Raw genomic sequence first — 25,467 nt, 5'->3', positions numbered from 1 at the left:
CTATAATGTATATGTTAGCCATGGAGATTGATACGTGGCAATATAGCAAGTACAGTGGGTGATATGGCTCCTATTGTTTTACTGCACCATAAAAGAACATAATCAGAAAAAACATAACTCAGTTATGAAATCAGAAGGCATGACTCAATTAGTTAATGAATAAGTTATATAAATAATATTAAGCTGAAGTTCTAGTGAAACACTGCAGGACATCCAGTCTATCTCTAGTAGCAAATGCTTTTCTTGGGATCCCTGTCCAATAAAACAGCACTGTATTCCAGGTCAGGTCTTCAAAAAGGTGCAAGTGAGCAAGTTTCTGACGTTGATGTTACCGTAAAAGATCCTGTTCACTCTATTACAAACCCATACCTTATACTTCCACTCAGTGGCCACTTAATGAGCTTCACCTTCCACACAGGCCCACGATTTAGGTGCACAATTACAGATCGTCGTCCATCTGTTCCTGTGCAGTTTTTCAGCCCCCCCTCACCAAATCCATCAGTTTCTGACCACAGGACCACTGTTGACCAGATATTATGTGGGTGGCACATAACTTTCAACATTCAAGACATCACATCAAAAGCATCCCTTGCTTCATAACCTCTGCTTGTTTCTGTTTAGTATGACTCGGCTATCTCATACAGGAATCCCTGGGCGATGCACAGCACAAATTCTCCTTTTATCTCCTTTTATAAAAATGCACCACAGTGCAAAACATCATCCTCAGCCATCCTTCACAAATCCCACCTGCAGGCAACATGTTGCTGCTTCTTTTTTAAGAACAGTCTTGATTCAAACTTTTTGGACCTTAGCGACTCTGTGTTCCATACAGACGTTCTTCCCCCTCCGTTCTTTCGTGTGCTGTTACGTAAGGCAGCTGACTCATGCCGGTGACTTCAGAGCGGAACAGTTCTTTCAAATGCTCATCAGTGCTTGGCTTGGAAGTCAAGGTCATGCAGGATTCTCAGTACCGTTTCTTTGTCACTTTGTGTCATTTGTTGGCATTATGAAGTTGGAAGGCACTCGTCCTCGCACACATACAAAAAACAGCTATTTCATGCATTTGTACGTAGGTTTGTAGCAACTGCTTCCATTTTCGTCTTTCAAATAAATGTCATCGTCACAGTGACAATGTCATGACAAAGAATAAAACACTGTTAGAAATGAAGGTTCTGCACAGGCGAGTCATTCTACAGAAACGTCCACTTTTCTATGTGTCCATAGGAAATTAATGTAATTTCACTCTTCAGATGAGTGTAGTCTGATATAGCCTGTATTTAGGCTGATGTATAGACTACATGAACATAATCAAGTCTGGACATTGTACACCTGACTTGCGCTGTACTGAGCTCCTTACCTTTTCCATAGCTATTATATTTACTTCAAATGCTAGTCCACCATATCTAACAGGTGTAGACCTCTGATCTGTGTGTTGTACTTCAGATGGACTTTTATCATCCTGATTTCGATGGCTGGGCAGTAAGAGTGGACCTGCCTGGTTTTAAGCTTTCCTCTGGCTAACGTTGAAGCTTCAGTGGGTAGTTTCTAATCAACAGTATCGCCCACACATTCACAGCCATCAAATACAACTTAAATCGACCATATCTGACCATTTTATTGTACAAAGATCCAAACTTTCATATCGTCTTTCTAGGTGAGCACTGCTGTTCCAAGGCAGTTCGACCGGAAAATTTCAGCAGCCTCATTATTAGCATGGAACCTGAGCGAGTTGGAGAGGAAGGCTTAGCTGTTTTCCGCCATGGCAGCAGAAATTCAGGCTGGCTGCTGCGGAGCGAAACCAGCAAGGCTTAAACGAGAGCAGCCGCACCAGCGGTGTAAAGATCGCATGAGCGTAAGGTTTAAGGTCAGGGCCTTTTATTGGAGAAGTGATGAGATGGTGGCCTGAGGAGCCAGAGAACAGCCTTATCTTCACTCCACAGGCCCTACTTTACGGAGGGATGAACCATAACACACACACACACACATACACTTCCACTGTTACTGGCTCAGACACGCTGATGATTTATTACACCTCACTTAATGCCTCAATCAGCAAGTTTTTACTCCATTTATAGAAGGCACCACATGTAACATGGAGAGTGAAATCCTGAAATCAACAGCTGCTCTAAATTTTCAGAGAGAGCATAACAGTCCTCCCTCTCCCCCCATCATTAAGCGTGACTCTGGCCTACGTAGGCGTCCGTTAGCTGACGTGCTGAGTCAAGTAACGTCAGTTTGAAAAGATGTAGTGCAGCTTCTCGTATCTCAGAGTAAGCAGGTGCTGGTCATTGTCCTCACAGTTTGCTAGCATCATGTAACGGGGAGACCTAGCTACCAGGTGTTAATTGGCCATGACTAAATTGGGGGCAAATTGGAGGGAACAAAAATTAAAGAGAAAGAAAGAAAGAAGTGCTGCTTTGGCAGAATGCCAAGTTTGGAATATCTGGATATGTCCTCAAGAAGCAGGAGCGCAAGATGGCATGTCCAGCTAATTAGTGTAGTCATTAGTGGACTATTAGTGATCGATGGTATGAGTTACTGAAAACAGTTACTAATTAAGGTAACAGTAAATCTGCCCTATAATCCACTATAATGTGTATCTTATCCACAGATTGATAGACTGCAGTATATCACAGCTGGTCTAAGCTGGTCCAGTCCTGGTTTAGCTACTTACCCAGTCACCCATTATGGCAATGTTGGTTAACCAGAATACCAGCATTAAAAATGACATATTATCACTGTCCAAAATGTTAATTTTACAGGAGGAACTTCTTAATGCTAATAAAATGTAATAAAAGATGCTTTTTTCTTCACCTCCAAGCTCAGGAGCATGATGTGATAGAGGAAAAGATAGCTAGCAGGTAGAATTAGTAATGCCTAAATTGGGAAGAATATTAGGATAAAAAGTCACGCAACAAAGGATAGTTTTGGCACTTCAACACACCGCGGCCCCTCTCTGTGAGTTTGCGTGGTCTACCACTTCGTGGCGGAGCTGTTGTTGCTCCTAGATGCTTCCATTTCATGATAACAGCACTTACAGTTGTCTGGGACAGACCTAGCAGGGATAACATTCCATGACCTTGCTTAAGTGCCATCCTATAACAGTGCCAGTGTAAAGTTACTGAGCTCTTCAGTCCGACCCATTCTACTGTCAGTGTTTGTCTGTGGAGGCTGCATGGCTGTCTGCTTCATTTTGTACACCTGAAATTGATCATTATGAGAATATACGCACACTTTTGTTGACTTTTTTTATTTCAAGTTCGGAAAACTGCATATGTCCACAAGAATCAGGGGAACATGATCACAGGTACATCTAGCAAGCAGGGGCGCAACAGTGTGCCACAGCTGGAATTCAAACCTCAGCTGCAAGCACACCTCTGTACACAGGATGACCAATTAGGACTCTTGATGCAATATGACAAATGCCTGTTAATTTTACAAAAAAAAAAGTAAAATCCTTAGCGTTATTTTTCCTGAAATGGGCAGCATCAAACAATTAAAATGTATAAAAAGGGACTTTTTATTTTTTATTATGCAGGGCCACAGAGAAATCACAAGTGAGTTTGTGAAGACTTTTGTGATGTGGCACCATCTAGTGTCTCCATCAAGAGAAAGTTTGGAACTCTGCTGCCATCCACAGGCTGCCAGGGAGGTACAGGCAAGTGTGGAAAAGCAGCTGGCTCCTCCAGATTCCTGCCTTTGCTCACATATCCATAGACCATGGATTAAGGCAGGTGAGCCCAGTCTTGGTCCTGGAGATCCATTTACCTGCAGTTTAGTTGCAACCCTAATCTAATCCAGGTAATAATAAAGATTTCAGGGACATCTGAACATTAGAACCAGGTGTGTTGGATCTGAACTCTCCAGGACCAGGACTGAAGACCCGAGCAATAAAGTCATAACTTACCCGTTATCATGTTTCTAAATTTCTGCAAAATGAAATGACTGCTGATGACTGAAGAGTCATTCAGTGTGGATTGATGTAAAACACTCCACTGTAGCTCTGAGACAAACATCTGAACAAAAACATGCAATTTCTTTGATTTTCTACTGTTTTATCCTCCAGGCTGCATCTCAGTACCTTCACTCAGGGAACATAACTGAACCATAATCCACTGAAATGATGTTCTAAGCTGTACTGACTCCACACACCCTGCCTCGCCTCCAGGCTTTTATTCTACTGTTCCATTTTAAAACATTCGGTTATGAAAAGGTACAAATACCAACTTTTCACCTGGAGAAACTGATTTAAGGTTCACAATCTGACCTTAAATCCACTGTTACAGCTCTGAGGGAACATTTACTGTTTGTAAGTCAATGAACGAGAAATGTTCCTGGACAGAACCTTCATTTCTAAGTGTATTATTTAACTCTGCAGGAACTGTGGGTTCCGTACTCTTGCTTCAGAGACATGGTTCTCTTATTGTTCTTCAACGACTGGCAGATCCATATTATTGCTCTAATCTTGCAGGTAGTGAATTGGGACAAATTGGCAGTTACCTTTGAACAGGGGTCCCCAATCACCTGCACTTCTGCTTTGGAATGAAAACTGAAAGCCACTCAAACCCTCTGCCAGGAAGAGTGAGCACCTCTGTTCCAAGGCATTATCCAGGAAAATTGATCCTTCAGAAACCAGAGACTTAGAAAAAAATACGAGGTGTGAACCACTTTCAGTTCCCCAAAGTCTTAAATAAACAGCTCTTGAAATAGCCCCTTTGGTAAATGAGATGCAAGAGGTAAGATATTTCTAAGCGTTTGAAGGACTTCGACATGAAGGCTTTATACCAATTAAAGAGGTCCTTGATCTTTAGAGAATAGTGCCTATTCAGAAGCTGGCTTTACTTTCAACAGCAGTTGGTAGAGCAAACTGCTCATCTCCCCTTTGTTTGAGGTAATGTCATTGTGTCATTGTGCTGCTCCTGTAAAGCTGATATCCGTTGGCACCATCTGTATTTTTAAGGATAAAACGAGACCAGACGAGATGATTTTGTGTGTTTTATTGTAACTGAAAGAGGAGCAGTTTAAAGGCTCATTTCTTGGTCTCCTCCTCCTTTGACAGGTTTTTGATGATTTCTTCTTTCTTGGCCTGCAGACGCTCCTCGCGACGCTTACGGGCCTCACGGGTCTTTGAGCGGCGAGCCTCAGCCTGGTCACTGTAGAGAGAGAGAGAGAGAAACAGGAAGGGACTGTTAAACCCAAGAATTTTCATTATCAGAAAAATAAACAATTCTGTGTGAAGTTCTTGGTAAAACTAATAGTTTTCACTGGCTTTTGGATGCTGCCTAATTAAGGGACACCTGCTATAACAGTTTGTGGTTTATTTCAGGCAGAGTTGACACTGAAGAGCTGTTTGGAAACCCATTAATTTAAAACCTCACATTATCCTTTATTATCTTATACGGGACATTCAACTCACTTGATATCTGAGCGTCTGACAATTCCGACAATAAGTGGTCCGTCTCAGACTAGTCAAATTATGGACATCCTTTTTATGAACACTGTCCAGTAAGGACAGGAAATTGTGTAGATTGAGGCTTGGTTTACCTACAGAGCTACATGTGAAGCCTTAATTCTAATCCAGAGTGATTATATACTTTATATAAAGCCTGAGACACAAACGGATGAGAAAATGACGCATGGACTTGACAGTTCGACTTACGATAGGAGCTTCTTGCGAGCCCTGTCAGCCTTCAGTTTGTGGATGTGCTCCATGAGGATGCGCTTGTTCTTGAAGACGTTACCCTTGGCCCTGAGGTACAGGCTGTGGTACCTGGGGGGCAAAAAAAAACCAAAAAACAGCTTCAATGACAGGAATACTGAAATTAAATCAAGTACACTTTAATTGAAAATACACTTCAAAACACTATGAAAAACCATTTAGGCAATTAAGCCAAGAAGAAAAAATAGTGTAAAAGTAACAACGATCTCCATCCACTTAGACACGGTGTTTACAGGTGCCCTAACAGCTGGTCCAAGTCAGTTATGAAACATACAGCTCAACCTTCTAGACAGACTAATTAAAAAGTGTACTGACAACTACGATCACGACAAACTGCTAAGGAGTTGCAAGCAACCATATGACGAAGGATTCATCTGTATTGTTTTCTAAATGACATCCCAAAAAAAAAAAAACAGCACTGACTAATCACACATCTGTATGGTGACACTCTTACATGTGCCTGTCAATCTTCTTGGACTCCCTGTAACGCCTGAGCAGGCGACGCAGAATTCTCATGCGGCGCATCCAGCACAGCTTCTCTGGCATACGGGCATTCGCCGTACCCTTCCTCTTACCTGCGCAGAGGCAAAAAGATGGCAAGAATGTTAGAAACCATCAGTCTATCCTTTGTAGAGACAATGCTTGAGATCAAGCTTTAATTATAAGAGTGCATTACTTGACAGATTTTAAGTGTAGAGCAGAGATATCCATGGCAAAGACCTTCAAAATACTACAAGTCCGTTCTTATTCTTGACATGACTAAAATGAGACTTGTCCCTGTTGAAATAAACCATTTAAAGAGTTTGCTTCAAGTTTTAACGCGCAAACTGTAGGCAGACACCAGGTCAAACTAATTTTGTTCCAATTAGAGCTGGGCATTATGGCAGAATGTAATTTCATGCTACTTTAGGGAGTTTTAACAATAGTCCATTTTTTCTGACATCCAGTAAGTCTGAACAGACAAAGGAGCACCACATTTTAAAAACACTACCAAAAACTAGGAATCCCATCATTTGCATTCATCACTTCCATAAATCCAAGTAAACAGAACTAATCATGGCCTTTTTAAATCAAACATGGGGTTGGGGATGTGATTAAGTACTGGTGATATCCACGCTATGCTCAGAAAAGCATATTAAGACGTTCATGATAACAATAAATTGTCATGTTGCCCAGCACTGGTTTAAACAGGACCCCATTTTCATCAACGGTATGAAATTATTCCAAACACGCACCGACACCCATGTGGCGACCCTTGCGGCGCGCCATCGTGTTTTTGCGGCAGCGGGCGCGGGAGTGCACCGTCACGGGCTTCTTGATTATCAGACCATCCTTCACCAGCTTGCGGATCTGCTGGCCTGGAACATAAAAGTGTACAAGTTCAAAAATCTCAGGTTCATTTCCAGAAACACATTATGAAACAACAAACTTTCTTTTAATATTCCTACACCTAAAGTTAGAAGAGAAAAGGCTTACGGGAGTTGGCATTGGCAATCTCATTGGTTTCGTTGGGGTCCAACCAGACCTTCTTCTTGCCACAGCGCAAGACGCTGGACGCCAAGCGCTTCTGGAGCCTGAGCATGCTGAACACACACACACATTAAAATTAACTAACAAATAAATCCACAACATGATGAGGACAGTGTAATACAGCCGGTACTCAAATGGAAAAACAGATTTGCGACTCAAAGGCTGAACACTTGTCAATTATCTGAGAACTAAATTACACCAAGACTACCCACTTCAAGAGACTGGCAAGTCTGTCCTCACACATTAAAAAGGAAACCACCAGTTTTTCTAAATTTCTGCATGATCAAGTATTCAGAGTGGTTCAGTGTGAAACGCTCCATTCTAGAGAAACCTGGTCAGAACTGTTCACAGTGGTGGTAATAGGAACCAGACGTCCACCTCCAAAAGCTCCCTTAAAGAAAATTACACACGACATGTTTATGAATTCACTGCACCAACGTGTGACGTTTTGAGTGTGACAACTTTATTTTTAAAATTATTAATGCATTATTAACTTAACCCACTATTTTACATCAGTGCATATAATCAATAACCCAGAAGACACTTGGGTTCTCTTGTGGTTTTGAACAGCAAATAAATTGGCTTAATTTCTATTGGAGACGTGGAGCCCTGGCTCCCATCACCACCACCAGTGTGAAGTTGTCACGTTTCTCTACAAATCAACTCTCACTCTGAACGACTATCGCATTCACTTAATCATGGAGAAATTTGGAAAATTCGGTGGTGTTCCGATTCACACCCGAAACTAATCCAGAATTTAAATATAGTACTTTTGAGTTTATATTCCTTACTCGCGACACATCAGCCTACAGCACGACGCAAAAACCTCGAGATACGACTTCCACTGTCAGGATATAAACAGTGAACGCCGAGAAGTCGACGTTTAAGCCCATTAATCACCTTTAATGTCACTAAAACGCTGTAAACACACAACCGTCCACAAGGCGAGCCGTTAGCAACAATGCTAACAGCAACGCAGTGACCTGAACGATCGAAACAGAAAATAACCAAGTAAACCGACAGCACACGTAAAAACAGTGGAGTGGTAAGTGTTTTAATGCAAAATCATAAAACCAGCAGGTGTTTTAAACCCGCTTCATTCGCGTTAAACCGTTTTATTTCGTGACGGTTTCGAACAGCGCGTGCCAGCCTGAGGCCTTCCCGCCTCTCCCCACAATTTAGGACTTTATAACAGATTTTCACACCGAAACCCGGGTAGTGTGGGGCGGGCACGGTGTCACCGAGCGTTTGCGTATAAAATAATGGCAAAATTTGTGCGGTTTTGTCCCGTTTTATCGGACTTTACGCCCGTTCGCGGCTCCAGTTCTTACCTCATGGCTGCGGGTCTTAGAGAGAAAAGACCGAAGCGGGCGGAGCCGACCAATATAAGGACATGCGCACTGGGCACGGCAGAAAATCGAACCTCAGTCTGGAAATAAGCTTACACAGACAGCGCACGTCCGTAATATGGCATGTAATATACATAACTTTAGTTAATATATAAAAAAAATTGTCCTTCCACCTTATATAAACGTGCGAAGGTACAATCGTAAAGAACAGTACGCCCCTGCCGTTACTCAGATGGTACGTTCCAAAGAAAAGCTCGGAAATGCATTGTGGTATTTGTAGTAGGGGACACCAGAGGGCGCTGTATTGCAATCACATTAATGCTGTTTCTTAACATTTGCTTCACAATACGTTTTATTTGTTGTTTGATTTCCTGTTATGTCTTTACAGGATTGCTGTACTGCGTATATCTGAGAGATCAGTAATGTATTTGGATGTATAGCCTCGGTTTACATTACATTCACACCATGATATTAGATTGATTCAAAAGGGGAAAGATCATGAAAAAATGTTTCCTAGCAACAAAAAAAAGTCACAATTTGTCTGATATGAATTCCTGTCTCTAGATACATCTGTATATATGCTCAAACTATCTTATAGGTCCACTATAAAGATGTACAATTACATACCACACAACCCACTTCAATGCTAGCAATTGCAAATGATAGCTGCTATAACATTTGAGTACGGTTTTAATGCAATTGAGTTATTCCAATATGTATAAACCTTCAACAATTTGTGCTTGCCAAGCCTATCCTGCTGGTGTGGGTTAATGTCAGCTTCCTCCTGACTGTTGAAACTGTGAAATTAATTTTTTCGAATAATAAACGGCAGTTTTGAATTTGCAACATGTTCAGAAGAAGTTGGGACAGGGGCAACGAAAGACAAAGTTGTGTAATGCTTAAAAAAAAACACTTTTTTTGACAATTAGGTTAATTAGCAACAGATCAGCAACCTGATTAGGTATAAAAGAGCATCTCAGACAGGCAGAGATTTTCACCACTCTGTGAAAGACTGCACCATCAAATATTCCAACAATTCAAGAAAAACATATCCCAACGTAAAATAGCAAAGAACATTTGCTTTTCATCATCTATGGTACATAATGTCATTAAAAGACTCAGAGAATCTGGAGAAATCTCTGTATGCAAGGGACCAGGCTGAAAAGCAATGTTAGATCTTTGGGCCCTCAGGCAGCACTGCATTAAAACAGACATGATTCTGTAGAGGAAATCACTGCATGGGCTCAGAAACACTTCTGAAAACCACTGTCTGTGAAAACGGTTTGTCACTGAATCCACAAATGCTAATTAAAAAGAAACTGTACATAAACAGGATCCAGAAATGCTGCTACCTTTTCTGGGCCCAAGCTCATTTAAGATGGAGGCAAAGTGGAAAAGTGTCCTGTGGTCTGATGAATTCAAATTCAAAAAGTCATTTCGGAAATCACAGATGCTCCTTTCTTCAATCTAAAGGGGAGATGAACCATCCGGCTTGTGATCAACGAAACCAGCGTCAGTGATGTTACAGGGGTGCAATAGAGCACATGGCAGGTGATGTGGACATCTGTGAAGGCACCATTAATGCTGAATGACATACAGGTTTAAGGCAACATACGCTGCCATCCGGATGACGTCTTTTTCAGGGAAGGCCTTGATTATTTCAACAAGACGATGTAAAACGACATTCTGTATGTATTACAGCAGCATTGCTCTATATTAAAAGAGTCCGGGTGCTAAACTGACCTGCCTGCAGTCCAGACCTGTCACCACTGATAATATTTGGCACATTCTGAAATACTATATTAACTAAGAGTGGAAAACATTTCACTTTAACAACTACAGCAGCGTGTCCTCAGTTTCCCAAACTCTTACAGAGTACTGTTAAAGAAGAGGTGATGAAACACAGCGGTAAACAGTCTCCTGTCCCAAGTTTAATGAAGTGTTGGTGACATCAAAAAACAATACAATTTCTCTGTTTCAACATTTAATATCTTGTATTTGTACCATTTTCCAATAAATACAGGATTTAATTAATTTGCACATCACTGCAATCTGTTTTTACTTACATTTTGCACAGCATCCCAACTTTTTCGGAAACATGGTTGTAGATCTGAGAAATGGGACACACTTGAATACTTACGGGTAGCAAACAAATGTGCATGAAACCACACTGAACTTTGGGACAGTGGCCAAGGCGTCTATCAGTTCTTGCTTTGTTTTGCAATTCTGTTTTACTTCACTAAAAAAAGATTGAAAAGTTAAAGCTTTATTAGATGAAACAGAGGAAAGTTTCCTCTGGAGGCAGAATCTTCAGTCAAGTAGCAAATCATAATATACTGCAAGATGTCATACTTGGCATATCACAAATTTCAAATATTCGTGATTCAGTCTTATTGTATGGAGCGATTTGAGCCTGAGAGTTATAAGCCAGGTCAATGAAGTTCTTCACATTTAAAAAGGTCAAAATCAGGTCACCGATTCTAAACACTTTGGCCGATATGCGTCTGTTGGTGCTTCCTGAAGTTGCTGGAGTGGCTGAAGCGTTTTCCACAGAGGCTGCAGCCGTACGGCCTTTCCCCCGTGTGGTACCTCTGATGGATCTTCAGGTAGCCGGACTGACTGAAGCGTTTGCCACACACAGTGCATAAATACGGTTTTTCTCCCGTGTGAACCCTCTTGTGCTTCTTGAAGTCTCCTGCGTGACTGAAGCTGCGGCTGCAGAAGGGGCAGCAGAAGCGTTTTTCATGGAAGTTTCTGATGGATAAACCATTCAGAAGCTCGTCATGTCTCTGGTTCCTCGCATCTAAAGCAGCATTAATGTCGTTCATGTCCTCGGCCGTCAGCCTCTCCAAAGGCCCATTTAGATCAAACTGGACGAGTCCAGAGGCGCCAGGTTGTTCCACCTGTTCTCCACTCACGTTAAACGCTACAGTGTCGAAAACTAATCCTTGAGGAGCGTAAATGGTGTACCCGTCCGCATCCGCTTCAGTTTTAATTTCGTGAGAAGACAAAGCAGGCTGGTTGATGGTTAAGACGTCAACAGCGTGTGCATCTTTGCAGAAATTTTGACTTACATGGTGGTCTGTCCTTTTTGGCGATGTGGCATTATGGGAAATGTAGTCCGACGATTTGGAGAGCTCTGGCGCCAAGACTCGATGCTCCGTTTCCGCTTTGATGTTGAATCCTGATGTTGAGGGCTGCGCCTTCGGCTCAAAATCGTGAGAGAACGTAGGTGGGCTTTGGCGGGAAGGCTCAGAGTCAATGGGACTTGTGTCTGGTTCTTTGAGTCCAGGCCCACTGCTCTGATGGTCACCATTGAGCAAACAATCCACTGTCTGTTTCATCTGTCCATTCGCCTGAGTGGTGCTCTCTTGCACGACTGATAAAGAATCAGTTTCGTACCTTTTCACCAAATCATGGCTAGGGCTAACAGGATGGTCTCCTCCTGCAGAACACAACAAAACAGGAACAGTTACTCACAAAGTGCATCAGGTTACTGACTGTGGCTCTTTATTAAATGTGCTCAAAACATGCCATTTAATATGATTTCAGTTAGACTGATATTAATAGATTTCAGAAACCAGGCTGGAAGGTGTCTCACCACGATTTCTGTTGGATTTGTCCTGGAGCTCTTGTAACCTCTTCCGCAGTCTCTCGTTCTCTCTTTGTGTCCGAGCGGTTTTCTCCTGGTATTCTGAGACCGTCTCCCTCACCGCCTCCAACACTTCTTGCACCGCGACTGAGAGTAGCTTGGCAACCCGAGCGTTCAGACGCTCCACTTTCGACATGGCTACTGACAGAGAGGACAGACCTGCTTTAACAATACGCCACAATGTCGCGTGCATTGTAAGTGGTACAATGAGCTGGTGCACAGTTACTGCCTGCGATTGTATAACTGTTTTATCTAGAATGCACAGCTACCACGTGGACTTTTGGCCACCAATACGCATACTAACCAGAACGCAGAGGCCAGGGGTCACAGCCCAAACGTTAAGAAGAGCCATTTTGTCCTTTCAACAAAAATCAATCTGCTTTGGGAGCCACATTTTATGTCCACTTTACCATACTGGCTGTAAATTATGGGCTAAAGTTCTAGTATAGGCTAAAAATATAAACAAAAACACAGACTTACTTTGCTCTGCTTTAACCTTTCACTCAGCTACAGCTGCTTTTCTCCCATCTCCAGCAGGAAACTTTTCCTCAAAAGTAGAACCGTTTCTTGTAAAATGTCTTTAAACATTTGATTGTTTACTCGACTTAAGTCTCATTTGCTAGCTTCTTGTTTGAATTTTCCCGTTCCACCTTAAATGGTACCTGAGGTGCCAGAATGTAACTGCTGGACCGTTTAAGGTGGAACAGGAAAAATCGAACAAGAAGCCGACGAATAAGAAACTGACTTCAGCTTCGTGACTTTTTAGTGTTTGACAGTTACTTGTTGCAGATTAAAAGCATCAGGAAACCAGCTGGAGTGACTATAAACACAATTAAATCCATTCATCTCCAAATTATTGATGTTCGTCTTAAATCTCTCTCTTTGCCTTTTCGTTAGCTACTAGCTGGGCGAGACTGTTGTCTATGTTGCTATGGTGGCCAGCAGTCTGCGCAGATCTTCAGGGTTAAAGGGTGAATCAGCAGTTCTACATTAACTCCAGCGTTTAAGACCATTTACTGTTAAACTGTGTTGAATGATCAGCAGAGCTTTATTTTACTGTAAAGGAACATTATTTTATTATTACCTACTGATCTAATTCAGCCGTGGAGCCGCAAGAGCACTGGTTGAGCTGATCACCCAGTATGGGCATGCTGGTTGACCAGCATTCCAAACACACCATAAGCTGGTGTTGGTGGTGATCAGCATCACACCTTCCAGGGTTTATACTGCAAGCCCTGGTTCTATATGGGTGCAATGCTGGAGAAATCAGACCCCACAGAGCAGTGTCTAATAGAGTGGACAGCGTATAGAAACCCCAGCATCACTGCTTTGTCTGATCCACTCAGACCAGCCCAACACACATTAACACACCAGTGCTGAGAATAATCCACCACCTGCTCTGTGGGGGTCCATGGGGGTCCTGACCACTGTAGAACAGGGTTAGAAAGTGTGCCGAGAAACATATGGACTACAGTCTGTAACTGTAGGATTACAGACTGAAACTATGTGGTCAGTGGAGCTGATCAAACGGACAGTGAGTGTAGAAACAAGGAGGTGTAGGTTTACTACACTGTAATGTTCTTGTGCATGAAGGTAAAGGCGCACCAGCTGAGAACTAACTGGAATGTAAGCGAGCATATTTAAGCCCAACCGATGTTTGCCAGACAAAAGCGTTAGATTTAATCAAATATACGAAGCGGATGGCTCGATTTCAGCCCCCTTACCTGCTCTTAATGTGTCCTGCGTCTTGTTTCACTGCGTTTTCCGAAGCGCGGAGCTTAAACAGGCGGTCAGCTAACGAGTCCAAGCTAACGCTACTAGGCTAAATCCATAGGTAACCGCTGAACTTCAGCTGCTTTCTCATGAGAAGCCTCCACTGCGCACATCTGCAGCTTTATTTCTTTCGTTATGCTGTGTTTCTGTCTAACAGGTCGACCCCAAGCCCGAGTCCACAGGCTAACGTAACCCAGGTAGCATGCTAACCCTTCAGGCGAACGTCAACAAAGCTGGTGTACGGAGCTGAACGCTGGGGTTGCCAGACATCAGCAACAAAACCCCCCGTACTGGAGTAAACGAACGACCCGCCGTATAACGCGTCCTAGCACCCTGATCATGAGTTTTCCATAATCACAGCACAGCATTTCATGATGACCTACTGTTTCATAAACATGACTTACTTTCTCAAAATTATGACTTTTTTTATACTTCCTCATAATTATGGCTTATACCTTCTCATAATCATGACTTACCTGCTCATAATTGACTTAGTATCTCATTATATATATATATATATATATATATATATATATATATATATATATATATATATATGACATACTTCATAATTCTGTTGTATTAACATGAATATCAAAATTATGACCTAATATCTCATTAATATTATTATTAAGAGACCCTTATGAGTCCCACAACGGGGAAATTTCACTTCCGCATTTAACCCATCCGTGAAGCGACATCACATATACACTAGTGAGCACACTTGCCCGCAGCGGTGGGCAGCCCTATCCACAGCGCCCAGGGAGCAGTTGGGGGTTAGGTGTCTTACTCAAGGGCACCTCAGTCACATACTGCCAGCTCTGGGGATTGAACCAGTGACCTTGTGGTCACAAGGCCGGTTCCCTAACTTCCAGGCCCATCTGAGTTCATATATATCACATCACACTTCCCCATAATTATGACTTAATACCTCATATATATGACATTGTCATGGGTTACTCGCTCATAACTATGACTTGGCAACTCATATATGGCTTACTTTCTCATAATTATTACTCTCATAAATATGACACTCAATTATGACTTAGCATCTCATTAACATAACTCTAAAAATCATAACCTACTTTTTATAGTTATGACAGACGTACTTACTCATAATTATAGCTTGGTATTGCACAGATCTGAGTTTCTCATGAACATCTCTTATATATGACTTGCTTTCTCATAATTATGGTTTACCTTCTCAAATATTTAGACTAATTTGCTTCTAATGAATTCAGATTCATTAGACATAGTATCTCATAACAATGACTCACTACGTCAATTATGACCTGAACTCTCATAATGAAATTCTCTCTCATAATGACTTACCCTCTCATAATTATGACTTATCTTTTGGTAATTGTCTTTCAGATTATGAGATATAAAATTGCAAGTCATGATAACGAGATGCTAGGTCATCATTGTGGGAAACGTACTAAACGGCTATATATCTCTGCAGTGGCACAAATGGGCTTCCATAGCTATTGTTCCATAGGACTTACTTATATGAATGCGAAGAACTTAAAGTAAACAGATGTGAAATTTTAGTTTTCCCACTGCAAAAACATCACTAATGTCAAAGTGCACATTGACAACCTCAAAAAATATATATATCGCTGCTGTCTCCACCTTTTTATGCTTCCAACCAAGCTGATTTCAAGCTGTTCACACATTTTTGTATTAAGGTAGGTGTTCTTAGAAGCTTTGTTGGCAGCAAATGAATTTAGATACAACACTTGGTCAATTTGGGGCAACAGTCTGCCCTCCACATGAACTTGCATTCTCTTGGAAATGGGGATTTATACCCAACATGGCATCAGTGAAGCCAAATTTGATCAGAATAACTGCTATGAATGATGTGGGTGAGTGGGTTCATTCCAGTTGCACTACCTCATATTAATCTGCACATATTGGTCAAATATGTCTGTATAACCAACTAAAACCAGGTTACTTCTCCAAACAAGCTACTCGTTCAGCCGCTGAGAACCAACAGTACTGGGCAGAGAGTCAAGGAGCATAAGAAAGCAACATTCTGGCAACTAGAAGATTTCAGGAAGGTGTTTTTGTGCAAGTATGTTCAAACTGTTACCCACAAACACTTTGTATATAATAACAATGTACAGGATGCCTGCAGAACCAATATACACCCATACGACTAACGTCCTGACCGACTTCAGCCGTAAATACAACACAGCACAGATAAACAAACATTTGACTTGTCGCCACTAACAGAGAAATCATACATTCAGAAACAATACATGAAAATTCTGACGTAAAACTCAAAAAAGTAATAGTCACAATGTTCTTTCACTACAATGTACACTGCACTGCAAAAAAAACACTGAACTGGAAAATCTTTAAAAAAAATCACAGAAAAATCATCTTTACAGAATGTAAACAAAAAGCAAAGTCTCTTTACAACACAAATATCTCAATATGAAGTAACTAAAACCAACACTTCTTTTTTGCTCCCATTTCTCTCTAATGCAGCGATCCGAGGTCCCAAACACTCCCAGTATAAAGTAAAGAGCAGACAATGAGTTTCTTGCTCAAGTTTCACTTACGTGAAAACTACGTTTCTTACGTGGTCTCATCAAAGAGGCTGAGCAGGTTTTTGGGCTCAAAGCCGCTTCTCTGCTCGTTTTCGGCCAAGCTGCGGCACGAGCGGCTGGAGGCTGGGGAGTCCGAGAGGAGCTGTGGGTCCGCTGAGCGATTAGATGGGGTTGGAGATCCTAGCCGGATCGGGCTGAGGCTGGGCGAGCCCGGCAGTGTGTGTCTGGAGACGTTGGAGTGGATGCTGGAGGGAGTGTGTGTGAGGCTGCGGGTGGGAGTGTGTGAGAGGCTGTCGCAAGCGAGTGAGCTCGAGTTGGGCAGTGGGGTCGAAGTGCTTCCAAGAGATAACCTGGCCTGGATTCTGAAAGGATGATACAGACAGACAAACAATAAAATGACAGCATTATGTAACAATGCAAGCAGTACTAAGAATGGCTAAACAAGACTGGGACAGTTTGCCAAAAAATCTTGCCACCTTTTCCCTTCGGACACCTGGAGCTGTATTACAGAAGCAAAACTGAGCTTTATTTAGGAATCTTATCCTATCTTACAGCATCTTGTCTCATCTCAAATTGAGAAATCTTAACTCACTCGATCAAAGCAGACAATCAAATGTCATGTCAGTTACCTAGCAACCGACCACATGCGCACAGCTGAAACGTAAACACGTAGTGTGTCCCAATTCAGGGGCTGCGTCCCATCTCAAAGCCTCCTTAATATGCAGCCGAGAAATGTGTCCTTTTCCATTGCAATGACAGATCCAACAGCCAACATATACCGAGGTTCAACCAAAAATCTCATCAGTAACTGGCGGTAAAGCATATACTTGATCTAATACTTGAAAAAAATGAATAAATAAATACCGGTAAGTAAAATCAAAGATTCAGGCTCTGTCTTTAAAGAACTTAAAAAGAACTTGACCAGAGCGATGTTTGGTGGCACAGCTGTGAGGGCGGGAACAGCAGTGCTGTGGCGCTAACAGAAAATCCGCTGTAGAGCAGACCGTCTCATTTCAGTTCAGCCTTTGTGGGTCTAAGCAGCCTTTGAAGGACACGCCTTTGTATACCGCGTCCTTTGAAGGATCCAGCCCCTGAATTGGGACAGTGGTAATCAGAGTAATCAAGCTAGTTAGCCAGGCAGCTAATGTTAGCTACCATAACTGATGTACAAAAAAAAGGTCAAATGAAACTAAAGCACAATAAACTGAAAGTTAAGAATATTGTGTCAGTGCTTTGTGTTGTTTATCAGAGCGTCGCTGCTCCACAGTTTCAGTTTCATTTCCCAAACGCTTCAGCCGAGCGCGCTAACGTTATTTCTTCTAATAAACAGACACACGTTCAGCTCCGTCTCCTCATCATTCACCAAAACCAAATGAGATCGACCAACATTTGGGGCACAAGGAAAAATGTATACATTTGATTTTTATTTATTTACTATTTTTAGCACAACACGTTATGTTAAAGTTATAAATGAGGCATCAAGGTTCTGAGACATGACTGATCTCAAATCAACCCACAAAACAATCCAGTGTGCATGTTGTACCTGTGTGTGAATGTAGGAGAGTGTCGTAGGCCAAGTGTGTCCGGCAGAAACACAGGGTCGTCTGTAAGCGTGTCCGGCTCTGAGAGCATTGCACTGTGCTGCAGAGCACTAACATCACCCTCCCTCTCCCAGCTCTCTCTGGGGGGCGTGCAGGGTGTTGGCGAAGGACAGCGGGGAATAAAGGGCAGATTTAAGGAGGACAAGAAACTCCAGCCTGCAGAGAGGATGAACTGAGGAAGCAGAGAGAAAAAAAGAATATTGAGCATGTTTCCACTCGCTCCCAGGATGGAACTTGGAAGCTATTGGAAATGGCAATCTTTTATACCCAATTTGGCAAAAAAAACACAGATGATTGATTTGAATATAACTAATACAGCCACGTTCATTCTAGCAGCAGTAGTTTATGTTCATATATAAACATTTGCTAAATAAGCCTGTATCAACAAAATAAAACCAAGTTACTTCTCGAAATATAACTAAGTAAACATGTCATTCTCTCTATGAGAACTGGACAGAGCATTAAAAAGCTTAAGAAAGCAACAGTATCTCTGCAACAAGAATCTCTGCAACTGGCAGGTCAGTTTCAGGGGTGTGTTTTGGCTCAACAGTCCAGAAATATTTTGTATGAAAATAATAGAATTTGCAGGTGTATGAATAACCTCCCACAGAGGACCGAGAGCTGATTTTAGTTCCAGGAACCAGAGCAGATAACAGAAACTATTGGGATATACTTTGCTGTACCAAATGCAAACTTTACAGAGCTGTCTTATCTGCGATTTTTACAAACATGTGCAAAGAAGTTATTGTGGATACCAGCAGAGCGAGTGAGAAAGTACAACCAGTGATTTGCTCAACTATGCTGAGGAACACATTCAAAAAGAGTCAGAATCCATCCATCCATCCATTTTCTAAGCCGCTTCTCCGTCAGGGTCGCGGGGGGATGCCGGAGCCTAACTCAGCAGTCTTCGGGCGGAAGGCAGTATACACCCTGGACAGGTCGCCAGTCCATCACAGGGCAAGAGTCAGAATCATCAGCTCAAAATAATAATCAAAACAGCACTGACGGTGTTTTCACACTTAGTTTGTTTTAAAAGAACCGAAATGAGTTCTCTTAAAGTGAATTTGAACTGGAACCAACCAGCAAATGACCTCAGTTCTTTTTGTGTTCACAGTGTACGTATAAGGGCGTATTCACACTTGGGTCGTTTCAGCCTCTGAAGTGGACGCCGAGTCATGGTTTCACAGAACACGCCAAATGAACTCAGACCCTCTAAACAGCCCCAAAAACAAACAATTTGTAGTTTGTTTTGTATTCGGTTGATTTGTACATTGTAAAAACAAAACGGCCCCAGTCCACTTTAGCTTCGCTTTATGGTAAAGACCTCAAGGCTCAGTGTACAACAGCCAGTCTTCTGCACTTCAGCAGGTAAAAACAGACCAAGGATCATTTATAAGATTCTATTTAGGATAAAGTCTGTCTGTGATCTGTGACAAGACAGCAACCCTGATATATTAAAGCAATAAGATGCGATCATTTTTCCAATTTTGCGCAATGCACTTCGGCCAATTGTTTCAGTGTGGCCAATAAGAGAGCTGTGTGTGTCTGGTGGTTCCTCTTGGCACCTGAAAGGTTAGTTTTATCAGAGAACGCTGCCCACTTTGCGAGAGCTCCACTCACCTTGAGTGGCATGAAAGGGGTCTGTGATCTGAGGGAGTTTGAACAAGTCGTGGTCTGAGATTTCAAAGGACCAGAAAGAAAACTGAGTCCTCGTTAAAGTTCACTTACATTGTGAACGCAAAAAGAACTTAGGTAATTTGTAGTTGGTTCCCTTCCAGGTTCACTTTACCAGAACTCAGCTCGGTTCTTTTAAAACGAACTATATGTGAAAACACTAAGAGGACTCCATTTTCTTCCTTATCCTTTGAGATCTCAGACCACAACTCCATTAGAACTCAGACCCCCTCAGACTCATGGTGTGCACAGCGTTCACAATGTGGGCAGCATTCTCTGATAAATCTGACCTTTCGGCTGTCGAGAGGAACTACTAGACACACCTGCTGCTGTGTTATTGGCTGCACTGTAACGACTAGCCAAAGTGGATCAGGGAAAATTGGAAAACTTTCTCGGGCCGTTTAGAGGGAAACAGACTCAGACGCTGAAACGGCCCAAGTGTGAAAACACCCTGAGAAACAACTGAAAAAAGCTGAAAAAGTTCACATGAAACAATAAACAGGAATACAACTTCAGCCTCGACTTTCTCGTATTTCTGATTTAACCATCCAAATGTTGCATCATTGCTGCTGGTCATCTGGCCACAGCTCTGCAGAGCAGAGAGGGCGTGAAACAGAAGCTCGTTCAGGACACTTCAGTGATTCTTTAGCTACTCAAAAGTTTCTGGAACCTTAACAGAACAGCACCTGTTTGACAGAACCACAGACGCTCAACAACAGCAGAATCGCTCATCCTCACACACGTGGCCAGACGGTATTTACCTGTGTGAGGGTCAGTATGGACAGCCAGCTCTCACGGAGCCGCAGTGAAACCTGTCTTCTCCACCTGTGTTTGCGTACTGAAGGCAGAGCCAGAAGCTGCTGAACTGTAGCTCTGTCTCTAGGCTCCGGAGCCAGCATCAGCCTCAGAACGACCTGCAGGTCTGGAGACAGGCCTAAAACACACACACACACACACACACACACACACAAACACACACACACACACACACACACACACACACACACACACACACACACACACACACACACACACACACACACACACAAACAAGGAACACTCGGCTGGTGTTGACCAAACCTGGGAAGTTTCTATATAAATGGATCCATTAGAAATCAAAGGGCTAAAAACATTTTGAAAACTCATATCACATGACAGAAGGTGCAGTGTTAAGCAGTCTTGCAGGGTCACATGATTTTGTAACAAGAATACGATTTTGGTCTAAGGCTTGCGCTGTTTAGCAAAAAGCACTCTTACACCCAACATGGCAACAACAAACCTATTTGAACATAACTAATATGGCAACATTTGTTCTAGTAGCAGTAATTTATGTTTATATATACACATTTGCTAAATAAGCCTGTATTAAATAAAAGAGAGTGCATCACAATTTCCCTTAACATCAGTTTGTCTTGTCGTCAGGCACTCAGACAAGACGACAAGGCAGAGAGAATAACACACGTAACGAGTTTGGGCTAAAACTCCCAGACTTCCTCAGATCACATGACATAAACAGAGCTGAACTTACTAGACCTGTTTGTGCTTTTCTAAAAGCAAAAGTGTAAACTGGGGATTAATGTGCGCTGAGAAACACTGATATTACAGAGAAAGCCGGAAAAATATTTCACTACAAACTGGCAGCTGAGCTGAAACTGTAAAAAGAGTGTTTTGATGGTTGGATCAACATTATAACCATGACATCGGCTCTTACTGCCTGTTTTACATGCAGCTCCTCTGTCTCGGCTGTTCATGCGCATCTCTTCGCCTGTTTCTCTGCTCTTCTAGCTCTCTGATTGGCCGAATCAAAAATATCAAATGTGACAATATCAGAGAGTCTCGATCAAAGGGCTAAAGATTCACTCGTTCCTCCACTCACACGAATTTGTGCCGTCAGTCACTTCTGACCTGGAAAATCGCTTCAGATTGTGAAAATTTGTCACAAGGAGCAATCGGCCATAAAACCAGGCAGAAAATTATGTATTGTGAGCTCAGCCTAAGACTGCACCCCCTCTAAAACCCACTCCTAAAAAACACTGTTATTAGCTGACCAAAAGCCATGCATGTGCTAACAACAGGCTTGCTGTCTGTAAGACTGTTGTCGAGAGCTGCGCTGCTCCCCACTTCAAGCTCCACCTTCACAAGGTTTTGGACTGCAGTTAGCTTAAATAAATGCAATCAGGCAATCATGTAAGGCCACAGGACTAAAAACACATTTCAATGATTAACAATTAATAACACAATTCTGTCCAATATTAGGCATAGCCACTTAAACTCATTTAAACCACCAAAACACACTCAGTCACATTCTTCATAACTTTCCTATTTCATAAGCTACATTCAGAATCTGGGCGTCCTATGAGGCTATAACTCTTCTCTCCAGTCTAATAGATGGTGTCATTTTAAACCCTTATAATAAAAGAAGCTGAACTCAGTTTGTCTTTCTACTGAAAGTCGACCCATTTTTCCCCAAATCTGGGCTATAAACTATAAACAGACGGCGTCGCTTAAGTGATCTGCTCTGTAAACATTACTTTTATAAAATAAAACAGAGGGTCTGAGATTTTTGGCTTCCAGCTGTAAATTGTAAGCGTATAGTGATATGTATAGATCATAAAACACGTTCTGTTAATTTGAAGCTTTTACAAAAAAATTACATTTATTTCATGCAGTTACCGAATAATTTGCCTTACGATTTGGCTGTGTAAATTCAGAAGGAAAAACCAAAATATAACCCTGAGAATAAGAGATTAATCCATGGGTAAGAAACAGATCCATAAAGTTGCGGTACTTTGACAGACGATAAAGTTTCAGGATGTGACAAACATCTGATCAGTTCAATCTGCAAAACCAATAGCACTCCACATGATATACAAATTGCCCTTGCAACTCATAATGTTCGATGATAAACATATAGGAAATCTTTTCAAAAGAAATGAACTTTTTTTTATTTTTATTTTTTAATTACCATTAGTGAATTCTGATGGCAAGCAACCCTTCCTGAGCTGCTGCCAGCCTTCTCCTCCTTTAGGCACCTCAATATTACAGGACAACTCCAGGATGGACACTCCCAGGCTGCAGGTGAGAAAAGACAACAGAGAAGACACACCAGAACACTAATAAGTGTGGAGTCATAGAGAGGGGCTGTAATTTTGGCCACCGAGTATGTCCGGATGAAAATGCCCGAAACTGACACGATTTTTTTAGTTTAAAATATTAAAAATAATAATAATTCATTAAGAAAGTTTGTTCATTTATTGCTAATAATTTTTAATGAAATGGACCTACTAAAATCACCCATACACAACACTTTATAAATAATTTTACTATTAATAAGCCGTACTGTTAGGTCTTATAGTTAAAAAGCTGCTTCCTGTGCTCCCACAGATCAGTCAAAAACAGATCAATTAAACATGATTTACAAAAAGGAAAAAAGCTGAAAATTAAATACTGTTTTGTTTTTTTTGTTTTTTTCATGCTGGTTCATCAGTAGTATTTGATCAAGCTTTACCCAAAGGGAGTGAAAGTGGCTTCACTAACCTGAAGACATCTGCAGCAGGTCCGTATTCTCCCCTCAGCAGTTCAGGAGCCATGTATCGGGGGTCTCCCTCCTGTGCATCATCTTTCTCTCGCTTCTCTTTCTCCCTGCCCTCCACCTTCCCTTCCTCACTCTCCCCGGGCAGCTCCAGCAGGAGGCCAAAGTCGCCCAGTTTGAGGCGCCTGGAGCACGTGAGGAAAACGTTGGCAGGTTTGAGGTCCAGATGAGCGAAGCCCTGAGAGTGCAAGTGATCTAGAGCCAGGAGCAAGTCACACAGGTAATCCCACGCACACGCCTCACCTGGAACAAGATCAATGCAGGAGTCACGTGGAATATTAACAAACACTGCCAAATAAACATATCAAAGCTTAGAAAATAAATTAATAATGCAGGGAAAATACTTCAACTCTCATTAAATCATTTCATACTTCATACACTGTATACTGTCTGCAATAGGAAGTTATTTTGCAAGACAAATACCAAACACCGTTAGAAATGAAGGTTCTGTTCAGGTACATTTTTCATTCATCAAGGTACAAACAGTGTAAATGTTCCCTTAAAAGGTACTGCAGTGGTTTTAAGGGGAGATTGTGAACCTTAAATCAGTTTTTCCAGGTGAAAAGTTCGTATCTGTGCCTTTTCTTAACCGAATGTTTTAAAACACAACCGTAAAATAAAAGCCTGGAAATTAATGGAAGCCAATGGAACCAGAATTTTTTCCAAGTCATTTTGGTTAATTTCTTTTGGTCCATTCATCATATAATTAACAGACAATATAAAAGACAACAGACATTGTAGAACAACTTTTTTTTTTTTTTTTTTACACCTCAAAATATGGCTCTCATCCTTTACACATGACTGTGAGGATTGATGCTCAGGTAGGCGTAATTGATTTTAATAATTAAAATAACTTAGTTTTACTTTAATAAATAAATTGTAATCCATTTTTCAAGTGCAATATATCTGTAAACAGTAGAGACATAAAAATTGGCATTTCAATAGAATGACTCACTATACATTCTGTAGTACACACACACACACACACACACACACACACACACACACACACACACACACACACACACACACACACACACACACACACACAGTACTGTGCAAAGGCCTTAGGGACCCAAGGCACATTTTCAAAATCTATTTATTTGTGCAATTTGTGTTTATTTGCTTTGTTTATTTATAAACAAAACATATAGAATATGAATTAATAATTATATGATATATAAACAATAAATAGTGATTTTCTGGATGTTAGTGTGTTTGTTTAACCATTTCCAAGCCTCTCCTCGAGGAAGCCCAGTATTATATGTAGTTAAAAAGCAGCTCCTGGTTTGACCAATCAGTGCTTCAGTAAATTGTGCTCATGATGTCATTGATGATATTAACAAGTCTCTGTGGTGGCTGTGAAGGTGTCAAGGAAAAATATGGACCCAAGAAATATCATATTTTATTGTATTGCACTGTGTTTTGTAGTTTACATTATTGTTGAATGCACTGTGTATTGTAGTTTATTTTATTGTATTGTATTGTATGGCGCGGCGCTGCATGGCACAGAGTTCTGTGCTCAACTCTGTTCCTTTTTTCTGTGTATCTACACTGACTTTTGTATCTAGCAGTATCTGAGCTCAGGACTGTCTTTTTCTCTAACCTACTGGTAACTAGCAAAGATACTTTCTCTAGATAGACAAAGCACTTCTTGTAAGTCGCTCCGGATAAGAGCGTCTGCTAAATGCTGTAAATGTAAAATTCTTCTTACTTTTAATTGTTTTTATGTTCATTTGAATTATGAATATGACTTTATTCTAATGTATACTGTGATAAACTCACTGCTGAGGTCAACTGTTTAAACATTTGCTTAGATGCCTAAAACTTTCATACAGTACTGTATGTACATACATAGCTCAAACAAAAAAAAAAAAAAAAACACCCAAATAACACATCCTAGATCTAAATGAAAGAAATATTCTCATTGAATAATTTGTTCTGAACAAAGTTGAATGTGCTGGAACCAAAAAAAAAAAAAAAAAAAAATCACACTAAAATCATCAATGGAAATCAAATGTA

At 41.4% G+C, this 25,467-nt stretch overlaps 3 protein-coding genes across 8 annotated transcripts in view; all 3 read right to left on the bottom strand.

Annotated features, from left to right (window-relative positions):
• Positions 1-4,982: 4,982 nt before the first annotated feature.
• On the bottom strand, positions 4,983-8,708 carry LOC108411452 (60S ribosomal protein L19). The gene is made up of 6 exons (XM_017683025.2): positions 8,581-8,708; positions 7,196-7,302; positions 6,955-7,077; positions 6,174-6,294; positions 5,660-5,770; positions 4,983-5,153 (listed from the first exon to the last, which is right to left on the bottom strand). The coding sequence occupies exons 1-6, from the start codon at positions 8,583-8,585 to the stop codon at positions 5,030-5,032; spliced, it is 591 nt and encodes a 196-aa protein (XP_017538514.1). The 5' UTR covers positions 8,586-8,708; the 3' UTR covers positions 4,983-5,029.
• A 1,799-nt stretch (positions 8,709-10,507) lies between these two features.
• On the bottom strand, positions 10,508-14,319 carry LOC108411453 (zinc finger protein with KRAB and SCAN domains 3-like). 3 transcript variants are annotated; one of them, XM_017683026.2, is made up of 3 exons: positions 13,975-14,319; positions 12,200-12,391; positions 10,508-12,043 (listed from the first exon to the last, which is right to left on the bottom strand). In XM_017683026.2, exons 2-3 carry the CDS (start codon positions 12,384-12,386, stop codon positions 11,079-11,081), a joined length of 1,152 nt encoding a protein of 383 aa, XP_017538515.1. In that variant the 5' UTR covers positions 12,387-12,391; positions 13,975-14,319; the 3' UTR covers positions 10,508-11,078. The 3 variants fall into 3 exon arrangements, with proteins under 3 accessions (XP_017538515.1, XP_017538516.1, XP_037399868.1); XM_017683027.2 differs by having other exon boundaries at positions 12,200-12,388; XM_037543971.1 differs by lacking the exon at positions 13,975-14,319 and adding an exon at positions 12,731-13,964.
• A 1,750-nt stretch (positions 14,320-16,069) lies between these two features.
• pkmyt1 (protein kinase, membrane associated tyrosine/threonine 1) overlaps positions 16,070-25,467 on the bottom strand; it is an 18,433-nt gene continuing 9,035 nt past the window's right edge. For 3 of the 4 annotated variants that reach the window (XM_037544418.1, XM_017683023.2, XM_037544419.1), the window contains exons 4-8: positions 23,391-23,688; positions 22,819-22,925; positions 20,615-20,787; positions 18,122-18,351; positions 16,070-16,940 (exon numbers count right to left, since the gene is read on the bottom strand). In XM_037544418.1, the coding sequence (XP_037400315.1) occupies positions 16,607-16,940; positions 18,122-18,351; positions 20,615-20,787; positions 22,819-22,925; positions 23,391-23,688 (1,142 nt within the window). In that variant the 3' untranslated portion in view covers positions 16,070-16,606. The remainder of the gene's footprint in view (positions 16,941-18,121; positions 18,352-20,614; positions 20,788-22,818; positions 22,926-23,390; positions 23,689-25,467) is intronic. The other variant, XM_037544420.1, reaches the window with a different exon arrangement.

Source organism: Pygocentrus nattereri, chromosome 13 (assembly GCF_015220715.1).
Source record: "Pygocentrus nattereri isolate fPygNat1 chromosome 13, fPygNat1.pri, whole genome shotgun sequence".
NCBI lineage: Eukaryota > Metazoa > Chordata > Actinopteri > Characiformes > Serrasalmidae > Pygocentrus > Pygocentrus nattereri.
This window is presented reverse-complemented; position numbering and strand designations above follow the sequence as displayed.